General features: G+C 34.8%; 4 protein-coding genes across 8 annotated transcripts; 3 read left to right on the top strand and 1 right to left on the bottom strand.

Moving 5' to 3' along the window:
• Positions 1-1371: 1371 nt before the first annotated feature.
• mmy (UDP-N-acetylglucosamine pyrophosphorylase mmy) lies at positions 1372-4095 on the top strand. Its single transcript, XM_069110323.1, has 3 exons — positions 1372-2545; positions 2635-3031; positions 3105-4095. The coding sequence occupies exons 1-3, from the start codon at positions 2070-2072 to the stop codon at positions 3639-3641; spliced, it is 1410 nt and encodes a 469-aa protein (XP_068966424.1). The 5' UTR covers positions 1372-2069; the 3' UTR covers positions 3642-4095.
• Positions 4096-4431: 336 nt separating this feature from the next.
• Sse (extra spindle pole bodies like 1, separase) lies at positions 4432-7165 on the top strand. The gene is made up of 9 exons (XM_069110313.1): positions 4432-4745; positions 4900-5116; positions 5187-5479; positions 5566-5702; positions 5775-5991; positions 6068-6378; positions 6441-6608; positions 6688-6833; positions 6929-7165. Exons 1-9 carry the CDS (start codon positions 4536-4538, stop codon positions 7072-7074), a joined length of 1845 nt encoding a protein of 614 aa, XP_068966414.1. The 5' UTR covers positions 4432-4535; the 3' UTR covers positions 7075-7165.
• Gmppb (GDP-mannose pyrophosphorylase B) lies at positions 6856-9686 on the bottom strand. 2 transcript variants are annotated; one of them, XM_069110337.1, is made up of 5 exons: positions 8922-9686; positions 8400-8616; positions 7943-8336; positions 7472-7865; positions 6856-7393 (listed from the first exon to the last, which is right to left on the bottom strand). In XM_069110337.1, exons 2-5 carry the CDS (start codon positions 8550-8552, stop codon positions 7225-7227), a joined length of 1110 nt encoding a protein of 369 aa, XP_068966438.1. In that variant the 5' UTR covers positions 8553-8616; positions 8922-9686; the 3' UTR covers positions 6856-7224. The 2 variants fall into 2 exon arrangements, with proteins under 2 accessions (XP_068966438.1, XP_068966437.1); XM_069110336.1 differs by having other exon boundaries at positions 8911-9685.
• A 545-nt stretch (positions 9687-10231) lies between these two features.
• Positions 10232-26838, top strand: osa (trithorax group protein osa). Of its 4 annotated transcripts, XM_069110276.1 has the most exons (22): positions 10232-11016; positions 11113-11351; positions 11531-11653; positions 11730-11936; positions 12209-12268; positions 15631-15763; positions 15857-15952; positions 16053-16378; positions 16456-16849; positions 16937-17062; positions 17137-17318; positions 17514-17555; positions 18214-18411; positions 19148-19367; positions 19453-19629; positions 19790-19900; positions 20086-20245; positions 20318-20576; positions 20715-20880; positions 20966-21267; positions 21435-21674; positions 21762-26838. In XM_069110276.1, exons 1-22 carry the CDS (start codon positions 10512-10514, stop codon positions 23718-23720), a joined length of 6225 nt encoding a protein of 2074 aa, XP_068966377.1. In that variant the 5' UTR covers positions 10232-10511; the 3' UTR covers positions 23721-26838. The 4 variants fall into 4 exon arrangements, with proteins under 4 accessions (XP_068966377.1, XP_068966375.1, XP_068966374.1 ...); XM_069110274.1 differs by having other exon boundaries at positions 10232-11351; positions 18214-18402; XM_069110273.1 differs by having other exon boundaries at positions 10232-11351.
• Positions 26839-27060: the final 222 nt, after the last annotated feature.

Raw genomic sequence — 27060 nt, 5'->3', positions numbered from 1 at the left:
TTGAGAAATTTATTTTATTTTAAAAAATTTAGTACCTCGGGTCACTGATGACCACCGTGTTAGTAAACGTGTTAAAATTTTGTAGTTTTGATAAATCTTGAATACTTGATATTTTTCATAATTTTTATGAAGCTTTCGGGATTTTAAAGTTCATCAGACTTATCGAAACTTCACTGATCCGTACACCTTTATATTCATAGTATACTGAACATAATTTGGTACTTTTATTAACCTTTTGAGTGCTTACTAAAATAATCCAAAGTGGTTAAAAATGTAATACATGTATATATTCTCCTTTCTTCATTATATAAATTGTTTATCCTTAAATTACCGACTGTTGTGAATAATATGAAAATCATTGATTAATATTACTCGTCTGTATACTCGTCTGTGATGAAAATACATGTTACTTACGTCCTTTTACATCTTCCTAGTAAATCGTAAAAATCTTAGGAATCCGTCTGTTAAGATATGTTTTGATATATTTTTACATAACTCAGTGCACTTTTAAACAATTCAAGTATTTTCAATTTTTATGTGCGCATGCGCACGCCGATAATCGACTGATTAACAACAAAAAATCTCACGCGTCACGATAAATTTTCATTACATTCTTCTTATTCGTTATCTTTCAGCTCACGAGATATAAAAAATTATGTATATGAAAAATGTATATATTTTTTATAGTTCGATATTAATCAATGCTATATATATATACGTATCTTTTATTAAATAAAAAAAGTTTCAGGATTGAAAATCATACAATAATTCAATGTAATCACTAATCGACTACGGATATTTATGCAAACTTGAATTTTTATGAACACGACTAGAGATTTGTTTTTTGTTTTCTAAATATCATAACAAACATGTTGCTTTGGATATTTTACATTTTTTTAGATTGTATACATTCCACAATATACTTTTGCGTATAATGTAATTATATTAATTAAAATTTTCCATAAACTCTAATCATCAGAAGTGATTATAATCCTGTATCTTTCCTTTGTATTTTTCCTTTATTTCCATTTTCCATAAAAACTTTTTTTCATAAGATCTACGAATTTTTAGTTCTTTTAATCCTTTCACAGCTCAGTGAGAATTATTTTGCAATATAAGAACATACTCCTATTTCTGTTCTCCATTATCTGCATATATATACATACGTAGGCAAATATAGAAGATAGAAAATAAACTTTAATCAAATATTAATTTAATACTAGAGTGACTAAGGTATAAAAATTGTGCTAAATATATTACAAATTACGAATTACAGTCACTTTGATTCTATATATATATATATATATATATAGGTATAGTTATTGGTATATGTATAATAGTAAGTATGGTAGTAATAAAACATACTTAATATGGACAGTAGGAAAGAACTATAATATCCACTATCTCTATTTGGAAAGAATGGTACAGAAATAATAAATTAATTTTACTAAAATAAACGTTTGTTTTATTAATATACTTCGTATCAAGATTCTTTAAAAACTTTCAGTTGTATTCACAAAAAGGTTAATCACGTGTGACCTACAACAGTTTAGTTAACATAAGACTCGGTAGTCTGTACTCGGTACCGGTAAACCAGCGTGCTATACGAAAAGGTTACAGTCTCTGAGCGTTCGGTCGATTCTTGACCGGTGAAAGAAATATAAAAAAAAAGAATATGATCTTTCACGGTCGGCATTCGTCCGTGGAAACAAAATATGCTGGAAAAGGAAAGGGGAATAGTTGGAGAAGTTGGAAGGGCGAGAGGGGCCGATAAGAGAAATCGAGCTGAACGTGCTACGTGGAATCGTGAAAGTAAAGGCGTATCCCGCTTTACCTATGAGTTGGGATAGGTTACAGGTCGCGGTCAAATACCTGTTGCTCGACTCGTTGTCCATTTATTTTCATCTATTTACTTAAGGTCAGGTTCGGACAGAGAGATACAGTGCAAGCAGCTATCTTTCAATTTATCTACTGTTATCTACTGATAAGAGTATTTCAAATAACGCGATTGATATCAGCTGCTTTTGTTGCATACGCGGCTGTCAAACGAAGAAGTGGACCTCGTGAACATGGAGTCTCTTAAGAAAAAGCTGATAGAATACAATCAGGAACATCTGTTAAAATTTTGGGACCAATTGTCAGATAAAGAGAAAGAGAATCTTTATCAAGATATATCTGAATTAGACCTGGAAGATGTGACATCATACTTTGTCAATGCAGTACATGCATCGAGTAGTATGCAGAATATGTTGGATGACAAGGTGACTCCGATTCCTAAAGAAAATATTGCGTCATTGAAACTCACAGATAAAGAGCAATTAAGAGTATATGAAAAATTGGGACTGCAAGAGATAGCAGATGGAAAAGTAGCTGTATTGTTAATGGCTGGTGGCCAGGGTACTAGGCTAGGTGTATCTTATCCTAAGGGTATGTACAATGTGGGTCTACCTTCTGGAAAATCTCTCTTCCAACTGCAGGCAGAAAGAATACTTCGTTTACAAAATATGGCAAAAAAAGAAAGTGGAAAAGATGGAGAAATTAAATGGTACATATGTTTCCTTCATATGAATCAAATAATTTATAATATGTGAAAGTTTGTACTTTAAATAAACTAATAGTTGCCTTTATTTCTAGGTACATATTAACTAGTGAAGCTACTCATGAAACAACTGTATCTTTTCTACAGAAACATAACTATTTTGATCTGAAAGAAAAGAATGTTAAAGCCTTTAAACAAGGTATGCTTCCATGTTTTACACTGGATGGAAAAATCATTTTGGATAAAAAATATAAAATTTCAAAGGCACCAGATGGAAATGGAGGATTGTATCGAGCTCTAAAGGTGCAAGGAATATTAGATGATATGAAACAGCATGGAATTCACAGTGTTCATGTTCATTCGGTTGATAATATCTTAATAAAAGTGGCAGATCCCATTTTTATAGGATACTGCTTATCTTCATGCACTGATTGTGGAGTTAAAGTTATAGAAAAATCTTCTCCGAATGAGTCAGTAGGAGTTGTGTGTAAAGTACGTTTATAACATATTTCAATCATTCATGACATCAATTTTATTTAATTACTTTTTATAATCTTTATTGTAGGTCGATGGTATCTACAAAGTCGTAGAGTATAGTGAAATTTCAAAAGAGACTGCTGAATTGCGTTCGGATGACGGACAATTAATATATAATGCAGCAAATATATGTAATCACTATTTCACCGTAGATTTTCTACATGATGTTGCTATAAATCACGAAAAGGAAATGGAACTTCATGCTGCTAAAAAAAAAATTCCGTATATAGACGCAAATGGAAATCGAATTGAACCCAAATCTCCGAACGGTTTTAAAATCGAGAAATTCGTATTTGATGTATTCGAATTCGCGAAACAATTATCAGTTTGGGAGGGAATTCGCGAAGAAGATTTTAGTCCTCTAAAAAATGCGGATTCCGTTGGCCAAGATTGTCCAAGTACCGCGCGAAACGATGTACTTAAAATACATAAAAAGTGGCTGTTAAATGCTGGAGCTACATCTGTAGCAAATGATGTAGAAATATCTCCTCTATTATCTTATGCGGGAGAAAATTTAAATCACATGATGGGGCTATCATTAGAAGGACCATGTGTATTGGAATAACAAAATTCAATATGTACTGCTTTTGTACCTTTTTACAATACTGTTCTTGTTAAGAGTCTTTAAACTATTATGAGAATGTATTCTGTGATTTAATGATAAAATTTAGCTATAAAAATTGTCGGCATTCTTATATAAATTTTATAACAGTAAAATACGAAAGTATTACGTACACATGCATAAGCTTCTATAATAGGAAGAAAACAAAATATATCTTGCGCGCGAGTATGTTCACGTATGTAGATATTAAAAAAATCTATAGACTTAGTTATTACATTAATTTATCTGAATCATGTAATTATAAAATATGTATCATAAAATTATAAAAATTAATGTAATGTGATGAAAGTGTAACAAAATTCATGTATTTTGGCATTATGCATTTACATCAATTTTGTACGATTGGTACAAATATAATAAAAGAATAAGAGCATAATAGTAATATAAGTTTTATATATTTATATATAATCTATGTAAAAATATAATTTATAAATAAAATTTATATATATTACACAAATTATGGCTTTTCAAATGTCATTTAATATCTGAATCTTGCTGATATGTCTTGCTTATGTATATTCATGTTTATTTCGGATCCTTTGGAACATGAAATATTTTATTTAAACAAAAATACATATATTTTCTTAAATATATAGGATGGGAGTCCAAAATGTAAAATTATTTTGAAAAATAGTACATAAAAATTATAAATAATTGATACTCTATTATTATTCTTCCTTAACCTAATATGTATACGTATATATATGCATACATATAAGTTGGTATTCTCGTCGTTAGTCACATTTGAATTTGAATCGTTTGAAATAACAGTTAAAACGTACAACTAATGCCACAAAGCGCTAAAAGGTAAAGAAGTTATAATGTTTAAAGTGATTTATGTGTATTAACATGGACGAAATTTTTCAAATTTTACACGAATGTCATTTAAATGATGACAAGTGTGAAAAAACATCAGATATTAAAGAAACTAATTTCATAGAAGATGTGAAAAGGAATATCGAAAAATTATTCACAGAGGTACAATGTAACATAGGAAGTGTCGAATATGCAAATCTCAACAAAATGTTGGCACTTTGTTATTTAAAGGTATTATATTGATTTTATTTATAATTATGAATAGAATGAATATAATTATTCAATAATATAAAAATTAAGTAATTATTGATTAACAATTTAACAAAGTCACATAAACAATATAGAATTAAGTATTCTTTGATAAATTTATAAATACTGTTTGTAGATTGGTAATGAGATTGAAGCTATATTTCATTTAATTGAGTCACATGCAGTGATACTTCGTCAACAAATATTGCATAGAAGTGTGAAAACAGAAATGCGTGAATCAATCTTAAATACACAACAATCTTCTGGACTTAAAGCTTCTTATGTTGGATTTAATATAAATGACACAAATAGAGTTGATAATTTAAAGGCAAAACTTTTTGATCTGCCCAAAGGTAAGAAAATAAAATATTTAAATATTATTGAACGTATTAAAGCTGTTATATATCTTTCTTTTTTATATAGAATGGTATATGATTCAAGTCACTGGACAGTATAGGTCTCCAGGAGATATATTTAAACATAATAGAACTAAACCACATGCAATGCATGAAATGCATATTACCATATTGCCAACAGGGACCAAAGAAACAGAACCCTTCTGTATAACATTACCAAAACCAAAGTTAGATTCTTCATACGATATCTGTTATGAAATTCAGAAATTACTTTCTAATAATAGGTCAGAATTAGAAGCTACTTATGCGAATAATGAATTATATTGGAAAATGAGAGAAAGGCAAAATATAAGTATGAAGGTATTTATATAATAAACATAATTTTGGTAAATTTAATAACTTTTCTCTATATATATATGTATATATCTGTGCCTACATATATGTAGACTGCTATCCAAGCATTAGAATATACATGGTTACGAGAGTGGAGAATCTTATTTATAGCAGATCCAATAAATAAACATGACATAGTAGCAGCTACTGTACAAATGATTGACAAACTAATATCTGATAACAAAAATTCGTAAGTAAAGAATAAATTAATAATTAAACAATTTTTTGACATACATGTATTTAACTGTATTATGCATTATAGAAAAAAGATAACAAAAAGATCTAAGTGGTTGTTAAGAAAAGTAGCATTATCAGCATGCTTTCTCACAAGAGAAGAAATAGCACGTGCAGTAAAATATGTACTTCCTGATTATAATAAGTTGGCAGATAACATAATACTGTCCATATTTGGGAAACTATCTTATATAGAAGAATTAAAAAATGCAATTAGGAAAACATTAATTTTAGTCATTGATGAAGTAAGTTTGGAGCATACCCATTGTAAAATGTAAAATGAAGTTCGTGATTTGGTATATGTTATATAACATTTTACAGCATATGGATTATATACCTTTTGAATCTATGGAAATTTTAAAATGTCATCCTGTTACTCGTTTTCCATCACTGCACATTGCATATGCTTTATTTAAAGAGCATGAAAGTACAATGGAGAATGGCTGTAAAATAATTTATACAAAAAATGATATGGGTACATGTATAGTCAATCCTTCTGGTAACTTGACTAAAATGGAAAAACGCATGAGGTTGTTCATTGAATATTGGTTACCAGATTGGAAAAGTTGGTATAATGTTGAGCCACAAGAAGGAATTTTTGAAGATGCACTAGTTAACCGTGATATATTAATGTAATGTTTATTTTAAATATTATCTTATCTTTTTAACTTTCATAATTTATTATTTTTCATAGGTATAATGGTCATGGCAATGGAATACAATACTTGCCAGGAGAACGCATAGAAAGACTCAGAGTAAGATCAATTGTTTTATTATTTGGTTGTAGTAGCGTAAAATTACTTACAGTAGGAGGACGTTACCCACCATATGGAATCCCAAATCAGTATTTAATAGCTAGCAGGTAAAAATAAATTTTTTTATAACTTTAGTTATTTATGTATTACTTGGTTTTTATATTATATTTTATATTATATTGTTAGCCCTTGTGTGCTCGGTATGTTGTGGGAAGTTACGGACGCTGATACTGATAAAATGACAACGAATTTCATTAGTAATTGGATTCCATCTCCATTAAATAGACCATGGACTGATGTTGATATTAATATGTGGTGTGCGGGTACACTAAGTTAGTATAAAAAATTATAAAGTATCTTGTTAATTTTTTTATTTTTTAAGTTTATGATTTTATAATTTATTTTTTTCTTAATTTTTGATAATTAGAATTTCTAAAAAATCGTAAAAGCTCCCAAAATGTGTCTACAGAATCTGAAATGTTAAGAGCAATAGCAAAATCTAAAGACATCTGTTCTCAATATATGACCGCGGCCGCAATAGTAGTACGAGGACTACCGGTAAAGCTCATTTAAATTGTAAATATAAAAAACGATACAAACAAATATATACTAAACATCAATTTATATGTAATTAAAAAAGCTAGTAAAAATTTTATTTATAAAATGTTTCGTAGTTTGGTCGTTCATTATGCTCAGTGTGTATTTTTAAAGTACTGTTCTTGGTCACATGATAATTTGTGGTTCCGGTACAGAACTGGAAATGTTCTTGTGAGGTAAAACTTGACCCCCATTGATATATAATTCATCCTTAACAATTACATCTTCACCAAGTACTGTAGTACCTTCCATTCGCACCCAACGTCCGACAACGCTTCTCCAGCCAACAATGCACCTATGATGACATCACTTTGCATTATAAGCACATACAAATACACTATCTATATACATTATAAATTGCTTTAACATTTACCCATCCAACCATGCGTGCTCTTTTATTACAGCTGCTTTAAGAATAGTGCTTCTTTTAATGCAACAGCCATCAGATAAAATAACACCAGGGCCAATTGTAACATTTGGTCCTATCCTACAATCTTTCCCAATCTTTGCTGTTTCATCTATTAACACATTTCCTACTACTCCTGGACCAGAATATAATTTTTCTGGAGATTTTTGTCTTAGAGATGTCAGGTACATGCTCATTCCTTTGAGAAAATCTTTTGGTTGTCCAACATCCATCCAAAATCCTGTTAGTTCCATTGCATATAATTCTCCATCCCGAGCCATATGTGGAAAAATTTCTTTTTCTATACTTGTAGGTTTCAATTCTATTCTTTTTAAGACACTTGGATTAAAAATGTACATGCCTATAAGATTACAGTAATTAATACCACCAAACATTCAGAAACTAATACATCTGAATTCAGTGTTAAAAATATAATACCTGCATTAATTTTATTAGAAATAAATTCCTGCGGCTTTTCTACAAAGCTTTCTATTTTTCCATCATCTTCATAGACTACTACACCATATTTTGATGGTTCTTCTACTTTAGTTACAATTATGGTACCCTCTCTACCATGATTTTTATGAAACTCCAAAAGTTGCATAAATGGAAAATCACAAATGATATCAGAATTTAAAACAAAGAATGGCTCATCTCCTGCACATAACAGATCATGTACCAGTGCGAGAGGGCCTGCAGTGCCAAGTGGTTCTGGTTCATGTGAAAAGATCAAATGTACCCCTAACTTTTTAACTTCTTCGCTCAAATCTCTTTCCATCTCTTCTGCACGATAAGAGACTGCTAGTATTACCTCTGTCACATTTGTTGCTACCTAAATGTAATTTTGCAATCAATTTATAAAAAATAAAAGTATCACAGAGATATCGCAACATACCAGAGCTTCTATTTGATGTAGAAGCATTGGTTTATTAGCAAATTCAACCAATGGTTTTGGCCGACTTAATGTAAGGGGTCTCAATCTGGTTCCATAGCCACCAACAAGTATTACAGCTCTCATTGTTCCTAGCTTCTTTCTTTTACGTTGCATCACTCATCAATAATCCTAATTAAAATGTGTTCATAGTAAAACACATTTGAAAACAGATTTTATTCTGAAAAGATATTAAAAATGAAGATTAAAAATGTATATATTCTTTAATTGTATACAGATTCAGAATTATGTATGAAGATAAATATTTAAATGAAATATATCCAATTTGATTAAAAAAAACTGTATTTGTAATATATCTTTATTCACTAATTGACTAATAATATAATAAAATGTATAAAAGTGTAATTGAAAATAAAATGTACTAAAAATTTAATTATGCGTTTGCAAAGTATTTGTTATACACAAATACATTTTTTTTTCGTAGAAGTGAAAAGAATATTAATGAAAGGTATACCTCATGCCTACATATCGATACGAGCAAAGGCAGAAAACAATCATTACTGATGAATATTGCCACGTAGGATTGAAATACCACGTAGACGTATGTACATAGCGACACACGTATGCGATAAGAATACACACATAATTTTTAATACTAATATAAACAAATGCTATTAATCGATTTATATTTTATATTTACGATATTACTCTTATCGGAATTTCTATCATTCATATTGGCTTAACTTTTTTTTTAATCAACATTACACTACGTAATGCTTATCATCCGTAATAAACTACAATAGCGCCATTACTATCACTTATTTGTCACTTGTACACGTAATATTTGTACAAATACACTTTACTTGTCGAGTTCATTTTTTGAATATTTTTTATTGAAACTGTTTCACATAAACTTTTTTAAGAACCTTAACAATCTTCATTTTTTTAAAAGTACGGAAGAGCTAAAATCGTTATAATTGTTGTAAAAATGAAGAACACTTAATTACTTTTAATTTGTGGAAATATAATTAAATAATTTTAATTGATATTTTTATCCTTGAAATCAATTTTTAATACAGATTAGTAACAAAAAGTAATATGGTATCAAATACGTTTCTTGTCGCGGATAATTATTGTTAAATTATTTGAGTGTTAAAACTTGAACGAATTACATTTAAAGAAGACGAAAATCTTGGTTTCGAAAAATTGGAAATCGAAAAATTTGGTTTTTAATACACAAAATTAAGAATGAATAAACCAGCGAAAGACAACCGCATCTAAATTCCTTACGTATAGTATATTATTCTATGCGCTTGCGCCAAAGTAAATATCTTTTATATAGAAACAGAATAAAAACAGGTAATTGTATTATGACTATTTATGACTGATTTTTATCTTTCTTGTTATAAATTTCAGCAAGAGGATTGATAAAAAAATAAGTGTGCAATATTATGCAAAGACATTACTCGTCTATTCCCTGTTTACTACATCCTAATATTTTTTGCTATTGCGACTTTTTTTTAAATGTAGGTATAAGCACGCAGTAAGATAGTAATCTTATTTAGCAATTTTAACAATTAATATCCGTTGAAATATTTGGATATGAATAGAAGTTATTTATTAGATATAAATGAACATTTGATACAAAAGTATAAGAATTAAATACGAGCGCAATTTCATTCGATATTTTGGTGTATGTAAGTGGGGGTGAATTTTCAATAGAAGTATAGAGGCGTAAATTGGTTAGAAAGAAATCGTCGAACGGAGCGACCACCAGGTCTCGAGAAGAGTCGCCGATTGTAAATGAGAGTTGAAACGGGCGCGAATGATTGACGGTATAGCCGCAAGATGGCGTAATACATGCGACGCTGCTTTTGACGTTCGTGTATGAGTTTTTTTTTGGTTCCTTCTACTTTGAAAACGGCAGGAAGCAAAAATTGTTAGTTCGGTGTTTAGTCTTCGCTAGTCTGACTGAGGATGTGGTGGAAAGAGTTGAGTACGATAGGAGATATTCAACGGAATAGGATTTCGATTTCGAGTACATAGTACGCGAGACACACGAGGTCCCGCGATTGGCCAGTTTATGAGACGACGATGGCTCCGTGAGGAGAGAACATGGCTGCGACGCAAGCCGAGAGCCAACAAAACGATGTGAAGCTGAACGAGTCCGTGAAATGTGCACAGAAACGTCCGCAAGTCGGTGGGAATAGTGCAAGTGTTAATACGAAGCAGCAGCTGGATCCAGAGCCGGGTGATAAAGTGTCCCGGGGCGCGGCCCAGCTGCTTAAATATGTGAATCGCGGCGGGGACACGGGTTTCGAGATGAGTCAATACCGCGAGGACATTGGTGGACACACTGCCGGTGAAGTTAAATCACCAAGGGAGGCTGGACAAGCTCCTCAAGAATCTATCGGCAAACAAGAGCCTCTCGATACGCCCGGGCATCCAAACCATCCCGGACATCCGTTCACGTCGAACGTAATACGCGATTATCCGGAGGAGTATACCAACAAATCAAACGAATTTCCCTCCAAATCATTGACCGATTATCCAGCGAAGCAGGTACCAGAGTACATGGGAAAGCATGGAGACTTTCCAGGGAAACAGTTGGATTATCATGGTAAACACTTAATACATGAAAGTGAAAGAGTTCATCGGGTCGAAATGGAAGAGCATTATGCAGCTTCCAAGATTGAATCACGATTGGCATATGTAGGGGCTACGCCAACCAGTTTTCCTGGTCAACCAAGGTTTTTATCAGGGCAAAGTATATCGCAAGCCACCGGTCCAACACCAACGTTAAATCAGTTACTCCAAGCATCTACGCCTGTTCACCGTTTTCATGGAAATTATCCTGGAATGGGGCCAGAGCCTTATCAACAACCATGGCCCATCCAACGACCCCCAGTTGTCCCTCCGGTTTATCCACAACCTGGCCAACGTCCTCCACAGACGGTAAGTATAACAACCTACATCTATCTATAACTGTGTACAAAGTACATTTTATGTTTTCGTTACTTTTGTAGCTATAAATTGTCATTTGTAATAATTTATGTACACCTTATTTTTTATAAAATGTATTATTAATTCTTGTTTTAATAATTGAGTAATTAAATATATTATAAAATACATAGGGGTCACCAAGATTGCATGCAGGACCTGGTGGACCAAGTTCCCCAACTCCTATGCCATATCAACAATATACACAACGTTATTCTTCTCCTACAAGACCTCATGCACCATACAGCCACCATCAGGTATTTATAATAATGATTACAAAGTTTATTCAATAAAATAGTTACTCTTATTAATTAATTTTTTATATTTTTTTAGCTAAACTCATATACTACGCAAACTAGCCATCCTTCCAGTTTATACACAGAACAGAGAGGTTGGAATCAAGGTGGACCACCAAATCCACCACCACCTTCAGCCAATCAGACCAATCCTTCCAGCCAATCACCACAGCGTGCTCTTTCTCAATCCCCAGCACCACCACCTTCTGCATCTCCACAACCACAGTCAACTAGCCAATCTCAAGTAAGTTATACAAATAACAAAAACCTTTTTGTATTTTTGATGTAATAATATAAGAATTTCTATTGGCTATACACGTAAACAAGAATATCAAAGTTTGTCCTTTGTCTTAATGTATTAACAAAAAAGTATCTTATTTGCATCTAAATTCTTTTAAAAAATTGCAAAGTATCAAGGTAAACAGTTGAAAGTAAGAAAATGAACTTTTTCATCAGTATATTTTTAGTTGTATGTATGGATATGTGATTTATAATAAATTCTATTTCTGTTTACAGAGTTTTCATAACTTACAGCAACGATCAACAACACCAAATACTCAAGGAATAGATTCAGGGGTGAGTACAATTAAATTTTGCAACAATATATATATATATATATACACTCAAAAAAGTACCTTGATAAAGTGTCTCAAAATTATCCAAGGTTATCAATAACCATAACATATCATATAAGATTCTCTTTTAAAAATATTCAAATAACCCAGAAGGAAAGCAGAAAGGTGCGAAATTCTCAATAAAACGTTTTCATATTTCGCGATTGAAGCGTTGGACGATGATTTATTTTGATCTTAATTAGAAAGCACATGCGCGCGTGGATGCACGTGTGTGCACGTGTTATTGTTATTTCATGTTTATGTTACGATTGGTTCTCGACTTGGGCCACGTTTAAAAACGAACGGTTTAACAATAAAAGCATCAGTGGCTCTTACGTGGTCGGTCACGATAACTGGCATTGCAAAGTGAATTCTAATTTCACGTTGCATAAAGTGCCATTTGATCTTGGATACAGTGGACGGGAGTACTTCAATACTTCTCTCGTGAAAAGAGCAAGCATGAGTGAGCGAAAGGGAGACCTCTCGAGTATGGGTTGCCTATCTGTAGGAGGGGCAGGGTGTGGAAAGTGGGGATGGAGAATAAGCGACTTGTAGAGTTCGATTAGGGCGCGAGTTGCGCGGCCGCTGGAGCCCCAGATATTAGTGACTTCCCCTTCCCGCCTTCTCCCTCTTCCTCTTTCCTTCCTTCTCTCTCTCTCTCTCTCTCTCTCTCTCTCTCTCTCTCTCGCTCGCTTGCTTGCTCTTTCCCACTGTGTTCGTCTCGCTATCCCTTTTCAAACATATACGCTCGTATGTATGTGCGAACACGTATATCCCTCTTTGTCCTATATCGGGTCTCTCACTTCTTTCAATATAGATGAGCGGTCTAGTGGGAGAAGCATGAGTGTTACACAGGTTACCTGAGTATAGAGAAGCAAGCGAGAGCGAGTGTGTGATTCGCTCGAATCGCTGGTGGGGGGGGGGGCTGTGTATCTGAGGTAGTTCTCCCCACCACTTCTGACGTTTTATATCGTTCAGCTATATTCGGTTCGTTAGATCATGCAACTGTCACTCTGCGACATGCTATCGAACTTCTCGTATTCCCATGACGCGACTGAAAACCGGCGAATATATTTTAAACGTCCAATATAGTTTCTTTTAAACGGTATTAAATAGAACTCTCTGTTTACATATAACTTTATTTCTCTATTCGATAAGTGTAAAATCTTGTTTATTTACTGAAAAATCGATGTTGGAACAAATTTTGTTATTTACTAATTTTATTAGATTAAATTCAGTAGATCGATCATGTTTTCTATGCTGTTTTAAAAATCAGTTGAATTTTGGTTGAGGATTATCATCGTTTAACTTATTCCCTCGCGATGTTATGGCATCGACGGATAAAAATATTATTACATAATATCGTTAATATTATCATTCATTATTTCTTTTTATTTTATAAGATTAAACGCATAGTTTGTATTAATTAAAATCGTGATCATATTGAATATGCGTATTAAATGTATAAAAATAATGTAGACAGAACCAAATTCTCGAAAGCTGAAAAGTTTCAACAATGGTTGTTTAAATTGCAATAATTAAGTCATTTAAAGGATACAATTATTAACGCGTATTGAGTTGATATAACCTAAAACATATAAAAATATTTTAATGAGAACAAAGATTTTTTAATGTTATTATAATTGATTGAATTTGCATAGAATTTATTTAGTTGGAAAAGCGTTTGTTTCTCGTGTAGTTTGACTTTATACGTTTTCTTTCTCGCGTACTCTCTCGGGGTTTTTGGAGCACACGGGTACTCTTCGCCGAGGAGTTACGGAAATAACCGATGGTTGCCGAACGCTTGCCGCGCCACGAAAGAACGCCCTCCAACGAGCAGCTAGACGCGAAATCTGTAAACCGAAGTCACGGAACACTCGATAAAAAGAATCACGTTTTTAGTTACTCCCGGCCACGTACACGTACGTAGACGATCAACTGTCCGATTCTAACCTGTTAAATACGCGGCCTTCACGATCGTACCGTTTGCCAATTTAGAATTCGATATCGAAGGGTTGTACCCTAACGATACGAAACACTCTGAGAGAGAGACTTATTGACACAACATGCGATGGTCGAACGAAGTACACGGTGAACCAACAGCAGTTCCATAGTCGACAGACGAGAAATTATGCCCGTTCTCGCGTGGTTTTATATCAAACCACCGATTATCTTCATTTACACATGATTGAATGTAGTGTGTCGTTGTTACACGAGATTCCCGTAAAACATGTGAAAATCGTACGGGGAACATACGAGGTCTATGGTGGGTTTTGTCGTAGTGCGCGGGGTAACGCCTCTCCTTCGATTCTCGCGTCATGCCGAGAGTCCTTGTGTCCGACACAGTATATACTATACGTTCCGTGATACATCCAAGGAAGTCTCTAATCGTCTTCTGTACGGATGAACTGTCCACTGCTTGGTAGGTGTAACGATGTACTTTTCTCTTTCTCTTTCTCTTTCTCTCTATGTGTCTCCATCTGTCTCACTCGCGTAATTCTTTCTCTTATACTTATATTCGGTCTGTCTTTCTCTTTTTCTCCTCATCTCTCACTCCGACCTCCCTTCAATTCCCTTCTCTTCTCTTCTCTCTCTTCTAATGCACCCGCGCGCTCTTTCAATGTATCATAGTGACGATCTGTGCGAGGTGTTACGCACACACATACATAGGCGCGCGCGCTCTTCCACATACATGCCAACTGTATACGACGTATGTTATGTACGTATATATAAAATATCGTTGAAACATGCGCGTGTGTATGACGTGTTATGTTGCATCGTACGATTAGTGGCGAGTGGCCGCGTGTGTAGAGTGCATTTCCTAATTTTCTTATGGTTAAAATGTGACAACAAAGAAAGTATACAACATATATAAAAGGAACGTAAATGTTGCGTTCTAAGAAGTGGATTTTTTATTTTACCTTTATTTGTGTGTGTATACCCATGTGTGTTGTGTGTGTATATATTTATTTACTTCTTTATTTATAATCTTGCTAACACAGCTTTCGTGCTGAAGCTAATGAAATGTAAAATGAAGTAAATTGTTTAAAAAGTTGCAATTATATTCAGGAATAACTTCTATTTACATAATTCTGTTTATGGTTTTCTCTGTATTATAATTATTTTTAGTCGTTTTATATAGATGATATTAACTACTATATTCATCTGATATTTCTAAAGTTTTGTAATTAAGTTCAAAGATTAAATAGAGTTTTAAGCATTAGATGTATTATTATCTTGTTTTAATTATATTTGATACTTTTGTGGAAACATTGTTTGAATGTAAGAATTTTCTAAGATATTTCTTTATGTTTTATATTTTAGGAATTATCTGGACAAAATAGTAACGATAGTTCGAATGGACCTGCTTGTCCTGGAACACCAAATTCACAGGGGATGAGACCAACCCCTTCTCCTACAGGATCTACAGGTTCTCGCTCGATGTCCCCTGCTGTTGGTTTGTATATTTCTGGTTCATATTTTACTGAAGTATTACTTTAATTAATTCCTTAGTTTTTTGAATAAAATTTTGTACTCTTGCTTTTTGTAGGTCAACAAAACGTTCAGATGCCTCCACGCCCGTCAAGTAGCCAGTCAGATGGTAGTGGACCAGCACGAATGAGTCACTCTCCTATGACAACTCAAGGTAAATGAAAGATATAAAACTTTTGTTTATACTTTGTCTTTTATATGCGTGTGTGCATGCGTGTATGTATAAAATATAACATATAAACTTATGCTTTTAGGAGCATACCAGCAGCCATTGGGTCCTTCGCCACACATGCATAGCTATAAAATGAATAACACTGGTCCTGGTGTTGTTCAACCAGGACCTGGTTCTACAAGCCTTGGTGGAATAAACCCAATGGGTGGTGGTATGGGATATGCAGCTGGTGGAACGGCTGCAGGTCAGCCTGGGGGTTATCATGGGCAAGGTCCCTATCCACCTCCCCGTCCACATGTACAATTTCCACAGGGATATCCATCACCAGCTAATTCACAACCACCACCCAACAATCAGTATCAAGCTTCTAATAGGCCCAATAATTTGGTGCAATATCCTCCATATACAGTAAGTCAAGTGTATTTTTTAAGAAAGTAAGAATTTTATATTATTTACACAAAATCAACGCACTGCCCCTTTTGCAGCATAAAATGGGATTTAATAGTGTACCACCAGGGATGCCACCTAGTCCAGGACCACCTCAGGTTTATGGAGGTAGTGGTACAACAGGTATGGTACCACCAGGTGCCCCTGGAGTAGCCGTGATTGGTAATATGGGTCCACCAGCAAGTTCAATGGGTCCTCCACCTCCATCCCCTAATCACGTTAGTAGTCAGCCACCACCAACCAGCTCAGCTGTACCACATTTGCATACTCCTGCGGCTACACCACCTCTCAATCACGAAGGAAGTCCAATGCCTCCACCAAGTACTACACCCAATTCACATCCCGCTTCAACACCAACACCAACTAGCCATAGTTCTGCAGATCTTACTACTGAAACTTCTAATGATAGTGGCATAACTACCACTGCTTCAGGTATATCCATTTTTCATTTACTGTGTATTTCATTTTGGGTAATTCACTTAACAGATGGAAGATTAAAACTACTGGTTGATCATATAGGTACATCAGTTATAAATGTTACTTCCACTTCAAGTGGCACTGTTACATCTGTAATAACAACTGGTCCTGATGGTACATCATTAGATGAAGGTTCTCAACAGTCGACGTTGTCAAACGCATCAGCTGGTTAGTACAAAATGTTAAAAATTCTTTAAAATTCATCTTATTTGTGAAAAATGCATAATTTTATTTTAATATAGCTTCTGGAGAAGATCCGACATTTCCACCAAAGGTACGGAAGGATATGATGGGAGGATATCATAGCCATCCAACTACACCACAGAGTACAGTTCCATCACCTGGTGCTGCGAGTATTAACTCGATACATGAAGAATATCCTGATATGAACAGTCCTGGTTGGCCACGTACTCCTGCTAGTCCTGTATGTATTTCGTTTCGTTATATGATTCTTAAGAATCTGACATAATGGTTACTACTTTCGTATGTATATCTGTATCTTTATATTGCATGTTTTAATGTTTTTACATGAAAATTTTAAGAATGATATATGATCAGGGATAATGTGTTTTTATGCTATGGTTTTCTTTGACTTTTCAATATTTTATATATTTTACAGGTATTTAACAGTCATGTGCCTCAAGACCCGTACAGACCTAAGGTTACTGTTTATTCACTATAAGTATTTATCATACTGTTGCACAACATACTATACACACTGAATGTTTTGTACTTTGTTTGATCTAGACATCTTGATATTTGCTTAGCAAATGTAATTATTTGAACTTTGTCTATTTTAATGTTGTATTTTTATAAAAATATCCATGTACTATTGTTTTATTTTCATTATCAAGCAGTGTGTATCTACCAAAAATTGTTATACAACAGTTATATTTCGTACAGACGCGTATTTACATCATAATCTCCAATACTAACTAAGCAAAAATATAAATTATTGGATAACAAGAAATGACATGTCCTCAGAAAGTTGTAGCTTCTGCTTATTCTCTACATCTTTTAATATTTTGAAAACATTACATTATTTTGCTTTATGTAATTGCATGCTATCTCTTTTTTTATTTTACTATCATTTCAAATAGTGTTTTTATAAAACAGTACTTTCTGCATGAAAGATCTATCACTTGTGTCATCACTTATTTTACTCAAAAATATATAATTGTTAATTATTATAAGCAATTAAATGACATTGTAAATTAACAAGTACCTTTAGAAAGAATAGTACATCGAAGTGTTCAAGAAAAATCATGACAATCATTCAGTTCAGAGGAATTTAACAGGTTTCATAATGATAATTCCAGAAACCAGACAGTTTAGCAAAGCTGTATGAAATGGATGATACAATGGAACGAAGAACATGGTTGGATAAATTAGTTAACTTCATGGAAGAACGAAGAACACCTATTACTAGCTGTCCTACCATCTCCAAGAACCCCCTCGACCTATTTCGGCTATACCTCTACGTGAAAGAGAGGGGGGGCTTCATGGAGGTATGCAAGGTGCAGTGTAGTTCCATCTAGCCCTCGGTGTCTTTATAGTAGTTTTTTTCATAATTCTATGTGTTTTATATTTTTGTTCGTTTTAATATTGTGTATACACGTTTTGATATATGCCAAAAGAAAAAAACATCAATAACTCGGCCAAAGCTTTCCGAGTTTTTGTTTCTGTTGTTGGCATTTTCAATTACACCGACAGTATTTGTTTATACATTTGACGTATACAATTGTAAAATATGCTTTGTTTCTGTGTGCGCTGAAGTGTGCATGATTTATATTATATTTTTTGCTACATAGTATTTTTTCTTTTCTTGTATAATGTTTATAAAGTTATGAAGAAAAAAGAAGCTTAACTCGTCTTTTCTTAAAGTAGTCGTTCGACGCGTATGGAAAACGCCCTGATCTACAAACCTTGGTGCTATATGGAATTATTCTAATATTCAGCGAAGAATAAACTTTTAATATCAATGTAATAACGGTAATTCGTTTCGATTGTACTCTTGTCTATTCGTTTCATTTTTCATACTTGCATGATCAGGAATCGAGGTATTTGTATATACAGAAAGAAAGATCGCGTTACTTGATTTCTTTTTAGATTAGCCGCCGTAATATTTTTTCCATGTATTTTTTTGTTTTTATTTTGCGTTATCAAGATGCAGATTTTTGTCTGTTTGGATTCTCTGCTAAGACAAAAGATCGGGCAAACACTGATGAAAAAATTGACTTTAATTTTCTATAGGTGACCAAAAATAAAACGTGGAAAGATATAGCTGGATTATTGGGCATTGGTGCAAGTAGTAGTGCAGCATACACACTAAGGAAACACTATACCAAGCATTTGTTAGCGTATGAATGTCATTTCGACCGTGGAGGTGTCGATCCTCAGCCTATCATAAATCAAGTTGAAGCTGGTTCAAAAAAGAAACCATCAAAGGGAACTGCCTCCGTACCCTCACCAGGTAACTATTGATAATATTAAAAACTGATAATATTAAAGACTTTTTTTTATTTTTAATTAATTTAACATTAACTTCGTATCTTTAGGATCTTCCAATTCACAAGATTCCTTCCCTGCTGCTGGATCAAGTAATGCTTCCATGGATGGTTATGGAAGTTATCAGAGTGGTTATACTGGTGGTACACCCGGAGGACCCTCGTCAGAGTATACACCTCCTCCTCCGAGACCACCTAGTCAGAGTAGTGCACCTTCTCCACATCAAGGTAAGAAATTCTTTTCTATTTTTCAATTTCGCTATGTTGAAACATTTTATATTGAATATATAAAATCTTGATAATGAACGATTTGGAAAAGTGTTCGATATAATAAACACTTTACCAAGCATGTGAAAGGAATTGCGGTTGAGAGAATATGTTCTGGTAGGTGGTTTGAACCAGGGCGGGCAGAATAGCACGAATCCGTTCGACGACGGCGTGGGACGCCTTTTTCGCAAGTCGAACGCAACGCCCCACCCTGGTCCGCTACGAGCCTCAGGTACTTCTCTCACCCTTGTCTCCTTTCACAACATACAACTAAACTTATTTTTTTTTATGTTTACTTTTAATATTCTCACACGACATTTTGCCTTACTATCTTCTCTTTGTTGTTATTTATAATAACGTTATACGAATTTTTTTCTTGATATACTTTTGAAATAATCTGATTTTGCATTCAAACAGGCATACAACAAGGCAGTTACCAGAATACAGGTTCCTACCAAAACTACCCCCAAGATCAGTACAACCGGTCGCAAGCAAACACGCTGTCACAACAGGGAGAATTTAATCAACCTTACTCACCGCGATCACATTATTCACCTTATGTACCAGACGTTGATAGGTTAGAGATTAAACTCATTTCGAACCACTTATTTAACAAAAGAATGGAGTATAACTTTCAGGACTCTTACAGAGGATATCCTGGAGGAAATATGCCGCCGAACAATGCTAGCGGACAAGATATATACAATAGATATAGTAGTAGTCAACAGCCAGCAAATTATTCGGCGGGTACACCACCTAATGCAAGAAGTAATAGCTATCCATCTGCGCCTCAAGCACATCCACCTACTGTACCGCAACAAACGGCAACGAGCCAACCTTCTTCACCTTCACAGCCTTCTGCTGCTTCGTCTTATTCTTGCCCTCAAGATTATTATCGACCAGAACAGGTGATATTACATGTTCTATTTCCTATTCTTGTTCTTACATTTTTATTTTTAATTTTCATTTTACCATAGTATATTATAATAAACATTTTTTATTATTATTATTATAAATCGAATTAAATGTTATGGTCAATATTAAAGGGTGGATATGGAGCTCCTGGAGGAACACAGATATACTCAGGTGGTGCGAGTGCAAATAAGAATATGCCACCGCCACCGCCAGGTCCAAATCCACCTAGACGTCACCCAGATTTTGCCAAAGACCAACAGTATCCGCAATATAATCAACAACGACCAGCCTACCCAGGTAAATGTATTTTAATATCGACACGATAGCTAAGCGCATTAAAATACACGAATAAACACGTTACACGAGATATCCTTATTTACAGGATGGCCAAATACAACTAATCAGTACAATAGTAATAGTGGAAATAATAGAGTTCAGTATCCATCTCAACCACCACAACCCCAGGTACAGCAACAACAACCACAACCGCAACAGCAAACACCACAGTCTGCTTCTTCTACACCTTCGTCAGTACTTCCTAATAGTCAACAATGGGGTAGCCAGCAACCAAATAGAACCACACCTCAGCCGACATTGAATGCTATAGCTCACGCTCCTCCACCGTGGGATCATCGTTACACGAATCAACCGTCCCCTCTTTATCCTACACCTGGAAATCATCAGGTAATTTATTTTGTAGCTAGTATGTTTATTTCAATGAAATTTCGAACCTTTTTAGTCATCTAGTCTTATTTTTTTAATCATTTTTTATTTTCTGCTGTTGTTGCATTAATCAGTATTTTTTATTTTTGTTGTATGTCCTTTGTTCATAAATCGATATTGGTTCACAGAATCAGCTTGGTATAAATCCCATGATTAGCCAACAACCAACATCGAAAAGAGAAATGACATTCCCTCCCGATAGTGTGGAAGCGATGACCCCACTTCTGTATAAACGGCGGAAACTTACACGTGCCGATGTAGCACCGATAGAAGCTTGGCGTATTATGATGGCCCTGAGGTCAGGCTTATTAGCCGAAAGCTGTTGGGCTCTTGACGTATTAAATATCCTACTATTCGATGACTCTTCTGTAAGTTTCATTTGATATATTTTAATATTTTCATACACAATAACGAATAAACGTAAATACTAAATGATAACGAAATGAATTCTACAGGTAAGTTATTTCGGGCTGGCACACTTACCTGGGCTGTTGGATGTTTTGTTGGAACATTTCTCACGTTCTTTGTCCGATATGTTCGAATCACCAGTAAACGAAGATGATCGAAATTGGAATCAATCAGCAGATGGTCCGGAGGTCGATCTCGGTGCCGTAACACGTCCCATTGATCCTGAAGATCGAACGAAATTACTTTCATCAGCAAATTACACGTTTCTGTCGAGACGTGGTCGTCCAGTAAAAATCGTTCCAAGGGATGACGATTTGTTTGTTCTAGACACAAGGAGGTCTTGGGATCATCAAGACTGTGAATCAGAAACTGAACCCTGGCAAGTCGATAATAATACCACTAAGTACATAGTGACGTGTTTTCAATCTGAAATAGGATCAGTACCATTTGCCCGCCTCCTTCGAGACGAGAAACCGCCTTTGCTGCAGAAGGAAGTAGAGTGTACAGACATGAAAGACGAAACCAAAGCAGATTCTGGTACACTCGAAGCATCAGAGTTCTCTCAAAAGACAGCTGAACCCGGGGAGAAACCAAAAGAAACGAATGAGAAGAAACAGCTGGACAAGAAGAAGAAGACAAAAACTTTGAGTGATGTTTTGTCGAGGATTAAGAAAGAACCGGTTGAGATGAATGATCTTACGAGAGAATTATTTGAGAAAAAGAACGACGGGTTCAAGAAAGAATGTGACACCGAGACAAAGGTGAATAACAATATGGGCGAACACTTTGCAGACATACCGAAACCCGAAGAGGAGGCTGTACCTACACAAAACGGTTTGAACGACATGACAAGTAACGCCGAAGTGGAGAAAATTGAGATCAAAGTGGAGAACGAGGAACAAGAATCAGTAATGAAAGATGATAATAAGGAGGGACCAAGATTAAACATAAAGGATCCAGCTGGCACGTTAAAAAGAAGACGAATAAGTGACTACGAGGACGAGAGTTACTCGAGGGACGAAGCAAGTTTGTACCTTGTTACAGAGACGCAAGACAACCTGGCTCGACGTTGCGTCTGTTTGTCCACAATTCTAAGGAATCTCACATTTATCCCGGGCAACGAGGCTGAATTCGCCAAGAATGTAACGTTTCTGAGTCTTCTTGGTAAGTTATTGTTACTGCATCACGAACATCCGGTAAGGACGCAGAAGACACGAAACTACGATCGCGAGGAGGACGCAGATTTCGCAGACTCTTGCAGCAGCTTACAAGGAGAGAGCGAATGGTGGTGGGATTTTTTGCATCACATCAGAGAAAACGTGCTGGTTATGGCAGCAAACATAGCCGGTCACATGGATCTAAGTCAACACCCAGAAGAAATATCTCGACCGGTGTTGGATGGTCTTCTGCATTGGGCGGTGTGTCCTGCTGCTCATGGACAAGATCCTTTCCCCACTGTTGGCCCGAATTCTTCTTTATCACCGCAACGACTAGCACTGGAGGCTTTGTGCAAGCTTTGCGTGACGGAATGCAACGTGGATCTAGTAGTTGCTACACCTCCGTACTCAAGACTTCAGAGACTTTGCTCGGTATTGACCAGGTTACTCTGCCGAAGTGAAGAGCAAGTGTTGCGCGAGTTCGGCGTGAACTTGCTTCACTTTCTATCTGCAGCAGACAGTGGTGTGGCTCGTACGATCGCTTTGCAGACACCTTGCGTGGCCCTATTGGTGGCGTTTATCGAACAGGCAGAATCAAGTGCATTGGGGGTTGCAAATCAACATGGATTGGCTGCACTACGTGATAATCCTGAGTCAATGGGCACCAGTTTGGACATGCTGCGACGTGCTGCTGGTACGCTGCTGAACCTCGCCAGGCATCCTGATAACAGAACTCTGTTATTACAGCACGAATCACGATTACTCGCCTTGGTGATGAGTCAAATTTTAGATCAGCAAGTGGCCGCAATCGTTGCTCGTGTATTGTTCCAGTGTTCCAGGGGCACGTAACTTTCTTTTACTAATGGATGGTATATTTTTCTTCATTTTTGTTCTTGGTTGATCCGCGGGTGTTTGTTTGTTTAGCCCCTTTTGTGCAAAAAGTGATGATGATGATCAGTTTTTGTTTCCAAACAAAAGACATGGAGAAAGAGACAGCTTGTAGAAAAAAAAAGCTGCTGTTGCTGCTATTCATTTTAGGGAATATGAGAGCGAGATAGAGAGCGAAAATTTGTTAGAAAGGTAGTTAAATGGAGTGCGAGTGAAATGAAGAATTATATAGAGAGAACAGCGATGAAAAGAAAGGAAACGCGGGATATAGAGTGTGTAGAGAAGGAACAAAGTGTCGATATAATATATAACGCCATGTGGTTGTAGTTTTATATCGAATAACAAAAAAACCAGAGGAGTAAGAAAGTTAATTATCGGTGTTAGTGAGTTAAGGTATACTGCGATGATATTTGCTTCAACGCACGTCGAGTATATCTTTCCTACTTGATGAATTGGGATAATATCGATAGTGTAAGATATTTCATAGTTAATGAAGAAGAAAGAAAATTTCGCGAGAAGAAGGACTAAACTGTGAACAGAGAATATCCGAGAAACGGAAATAATGAGAGAACTCGTGGAGATATTAAATGGGGTGTAGTGATAGAGGGACTACAGGGAGGGAGTAAAAAAGAAAAAAAAATGAAACAAAGATGTTAGAAAGATGAGAGAAATGAAACAAACGTTTAGCAGCATAATAATATATATATAAAAAGAAAAAATGAGACGATTGAAACTAACAAAAAAAAGAAATCTGTTTTGACGAACCTAAAATGGTGCGATGTGGAGCGATAATATCGGGTGACGATTATATATATAAATATTAACGATAATATAATGCAAATTTTTATATTTGCATGTTTTGTGCTGTAATTAGCGAGTAATTAAGATATTTTGTAGATAACACACACTTCCATTGAATCTTATTTCGAATTGCGCCGCGCCGTGTGATGATGATTACACAAAGGAAAAAATGAAATAATGAAAGATGATGCAACTCGGCGCGAACGCCCACGGTGGTCTCCCGTGCAGACAAAAAAGAAAATATGAGAGAAAAGCAGGCCACCGAGAGTCTCGACTTTAGAAGCACAGGCAAAACTAGAACTGAAGAAAGACATTGCTAGAAAAGAGAGAAAGTGAAGGACTGAGAGGGCGAGAGCATGAGTAAAGAAAGACCGATTAACGAATGAATGTAAATGAGAGTTAGTTCATGAAAGAATGAAGGAAAGCACGAATGATAGAAGAGAGACAAAACACAAAAAAATAAAAATAAAAAAAGAAGTTGAGAGAAGCGTTGAAAAATAGCGTGTGATCATTTTGCTGTTAGGAAAAAGAGAGAGAGAGGACTATTGTTTGAATGAGACATGGATGACAACCTATGTATGTGTGTGTATATGAGTTGATAAAAAGGATGAAAAAAGAAACAAAGGGAAAGAACAAATAAGAAATTAGAAAAAAGTATAGATGGAGACGAGACAACTTAAATCGATTCGTCTTTTGAATACGTGTGCATGTAAAGTACGACAGGAAGAAGAAAATCGAAGAAGGAATAGATTGCACGCGCGCGATTTCATACATCTCTTCGCGTGCTTGTGATCCTCGTATGCATCAAGGAAAAGTTTGTATGTTGTATAATGATGGTAAGAGCGCGAATGAATGTCTTGGTTGTATGCACGAAGGATGGGGGTGCTGGTAGAAAAAGGGGTGGGGAATAGTGTCTGTCAAAACAAAAAAATTGCTGTATACACTTTGTATATGTACATATATACAAATATATATAATTATATATATTTATATGTATAAATATATATATAATAATTATATGTATATATATAAGCTTACACATAAAAAGAACGGATAAAGATCGAGAGCAAAATATTAAACGATAGACAAGTGGCAGCTTAACATATTTACGTACCTTACAGAGAATGCTATCCCACTCTGATGGAAATTATCGAGATAGTATTTCACACATTATTTTTTCCTTTTTTTTTTTTTTGAGTGCTTTGTTTTATTTTTTATTTCTAATTCATTTTATTTTGTTTTTTTTGCACTTTTCTACTTTGCAAAGTAAAGGAAAATTCTTTGAAGAAACAATATTTATGCGGTTTTTCTGTTTTTTTTTCTTTTTTGGGATAAACGTACGTATAATTAAATGCCGTTGTGATCAAATTTCAACACGTACTAAGTGATAAAGGAAGGAATCGAAGAGAAACAATATTGTAGTAATAATAACATCTTCGGAAAAAAGAAAAAGATACGAAGTGTAAGACTGAAAGTGAGTGAAAGGGAGCGAATGATAGAGGGAGGGAGGGAGACGGAGAGAGAAAGTTTTCAATAATGTACCGAAACGAAATATATCCGGAAAAGGGTAAGAAACATAGAATTTTCGGATTTAAGCTCTCGATCGTGCCATTCAAGTGATTCCGATGGGACGTATTTATAATCATGAAACTTTTATGCTTTTCAAAGCGCATGTTATTGTAAACAGAGAGAAAAACTAACAAGTACTATTCCCCCCATTGTCAGCTTTTTGCACATATTTCGACGGTTCTTGCATATACATTTATCTAATGTAACGGAAAGAAAAAAACGAGAAAAAACCATTCTCATTTTTGATGTCCGCCGAAATGAACGACAACTTACATTCGATTTCATCGTCGCACACCTTCTATGTCGGTACTTCCTTTTCTCATTTCGTAGAAACGGATTTCATACATAAAAATGAACGGTGTTTCGGTTCTCATAAGGGTAGCATGTGTAAAATAAAAGAAAACAAAAACGGGAAAAATGAAAACGATTTAGATTCGACTTTGTTTGAGGAATAAACAGTTGAGGAGAAAGGAGGAAAAAAGGAGAATAGAAGAAGAATAACGATGATGAGGTAAACACATTAAAACAGAACACTTTCCCTAATCCCAGCTTCTCCCTGACCCCAAAGTATCCTACTCTATAGATATCTAAATACGTGTAGTTCTTAAATTATTTACTTTAGTTCGAGTGGAGATGCCTGTAAGTGTAATTTACTAAGACTTTTTGTAAATAAATTATGAAATAAACTAGACGTACTTTATCCAAATGACTATAATATGTAGATATGTCTGACTCTCTGATATACGAAACCGTGATCTATGGGAACTAACGATGAGAGTATGAAAATATGTATGTATATGATTATCTTAAATTTCGCGATATTACATAGAGAATTTCTAAACTATATGAAAGTTGAGTATGAGAAAAAACCATTGTACTTGTAGGAAAATAATGTTGCTTTTAGATATAGGTTTTCAATATAAACACGAGG

The sequence above is a fragment of the Bombus flavifrons genome, chromosome 3 (genome assembly GCF_040668555.2).
Source record: "Bombus flavifrons isolate JBK064 chromosome 3, iyBomFlav1_principal, whole genome shotgun sequence".
Taxonomy (NCBI): domain Eukaryota; kingdom Metazoa; phylum Arthropoda; class Insecta; order Hymenoptera; family Apidae; genus Bombus; species Bombus flavifrons.
Note: the sequence above shows the minus strand (reverse complement) of the source record. Positions and strands in the feature narration are given on the sequence as shown.

Coding starts and splice junctions, on each gene's coding strand:
- mmy (XM_069110323.1), top strand. CDS start 2,070: ATGGAGTCTCTTAAGAAAAAGCTGATAGAATACAATCAGGAACATCTG. Junction 2,546..2,634: donor AAAGATGGAGAAATTAAATG/GTACATATGTTT, acceptor CTTTATTTCTAG/GTACATATTAACTAGTGAAG. Junction 3,032..3,104: donor CAGTAGGAGTTGTGTGTAAA/GTACGTTTATAA, acceptor TCTTTATTGTAG/GTCGATGGTATCTACAAAGT.
- Sse (XM_069110313.1), top strand. CDS start 4,536: ATGTGTATTAACATGGACGAAATTTTTCAAATTTTACACGAATGTCAT. Junction 5,992..6,067: donor TAATTTTAGTCATTGATGAA/GTAAGTTTGGAG, acceptor AACATTTTACAG/CATATGGATTATATACCTTT. Junction 6,609..6,687: donor CAGTATTTAATAGCTAGCAG/GTAAAAATAAAT, acceptor TTATATTGTTAG/CCCTTGTGTGCTCGGTATGT.
- osa (XM_069110273.1), top strand. CDS start 10,512: ATGGCTGCGACGCAAGCCGAGAGCCAACAAAACGATGTGAAGCTGAAC. Junction 19,368..19,452: donor TGCCTCCGTACCCTCACCAG/GTAACTATTGAT, acceptor TCGTATCTTTAG/GATCTTCCAATTCACAAGAT. Junction 20,881..20,965: donor ACAACGACCAGCCTACCCAG/GTAAATGTATTT, acceptor CCTTATTTACAG/GATGGCCAAATACAACTAAT.
- Gmppb (XM_069110337.1), bottom strand. CDS start 8,552: ATGCAACGTAAAAGAAAGAAGCTAGGAACAATGAGAGCTGTAATACTT. Junction 8,337..8,399: donor TACATCAAATAGAAGCTCTG/GTATGTTGCGAT, acceptor AATTACATTTAG/GTAGCAACAAATGTGACAGA. Junction 7,866..7,942: donor TTCTAATAAAATTAATGCAG/GTATTATATTTT, acceptor GTAATCTTATAG/GCATGTACATTTTTAATCCA.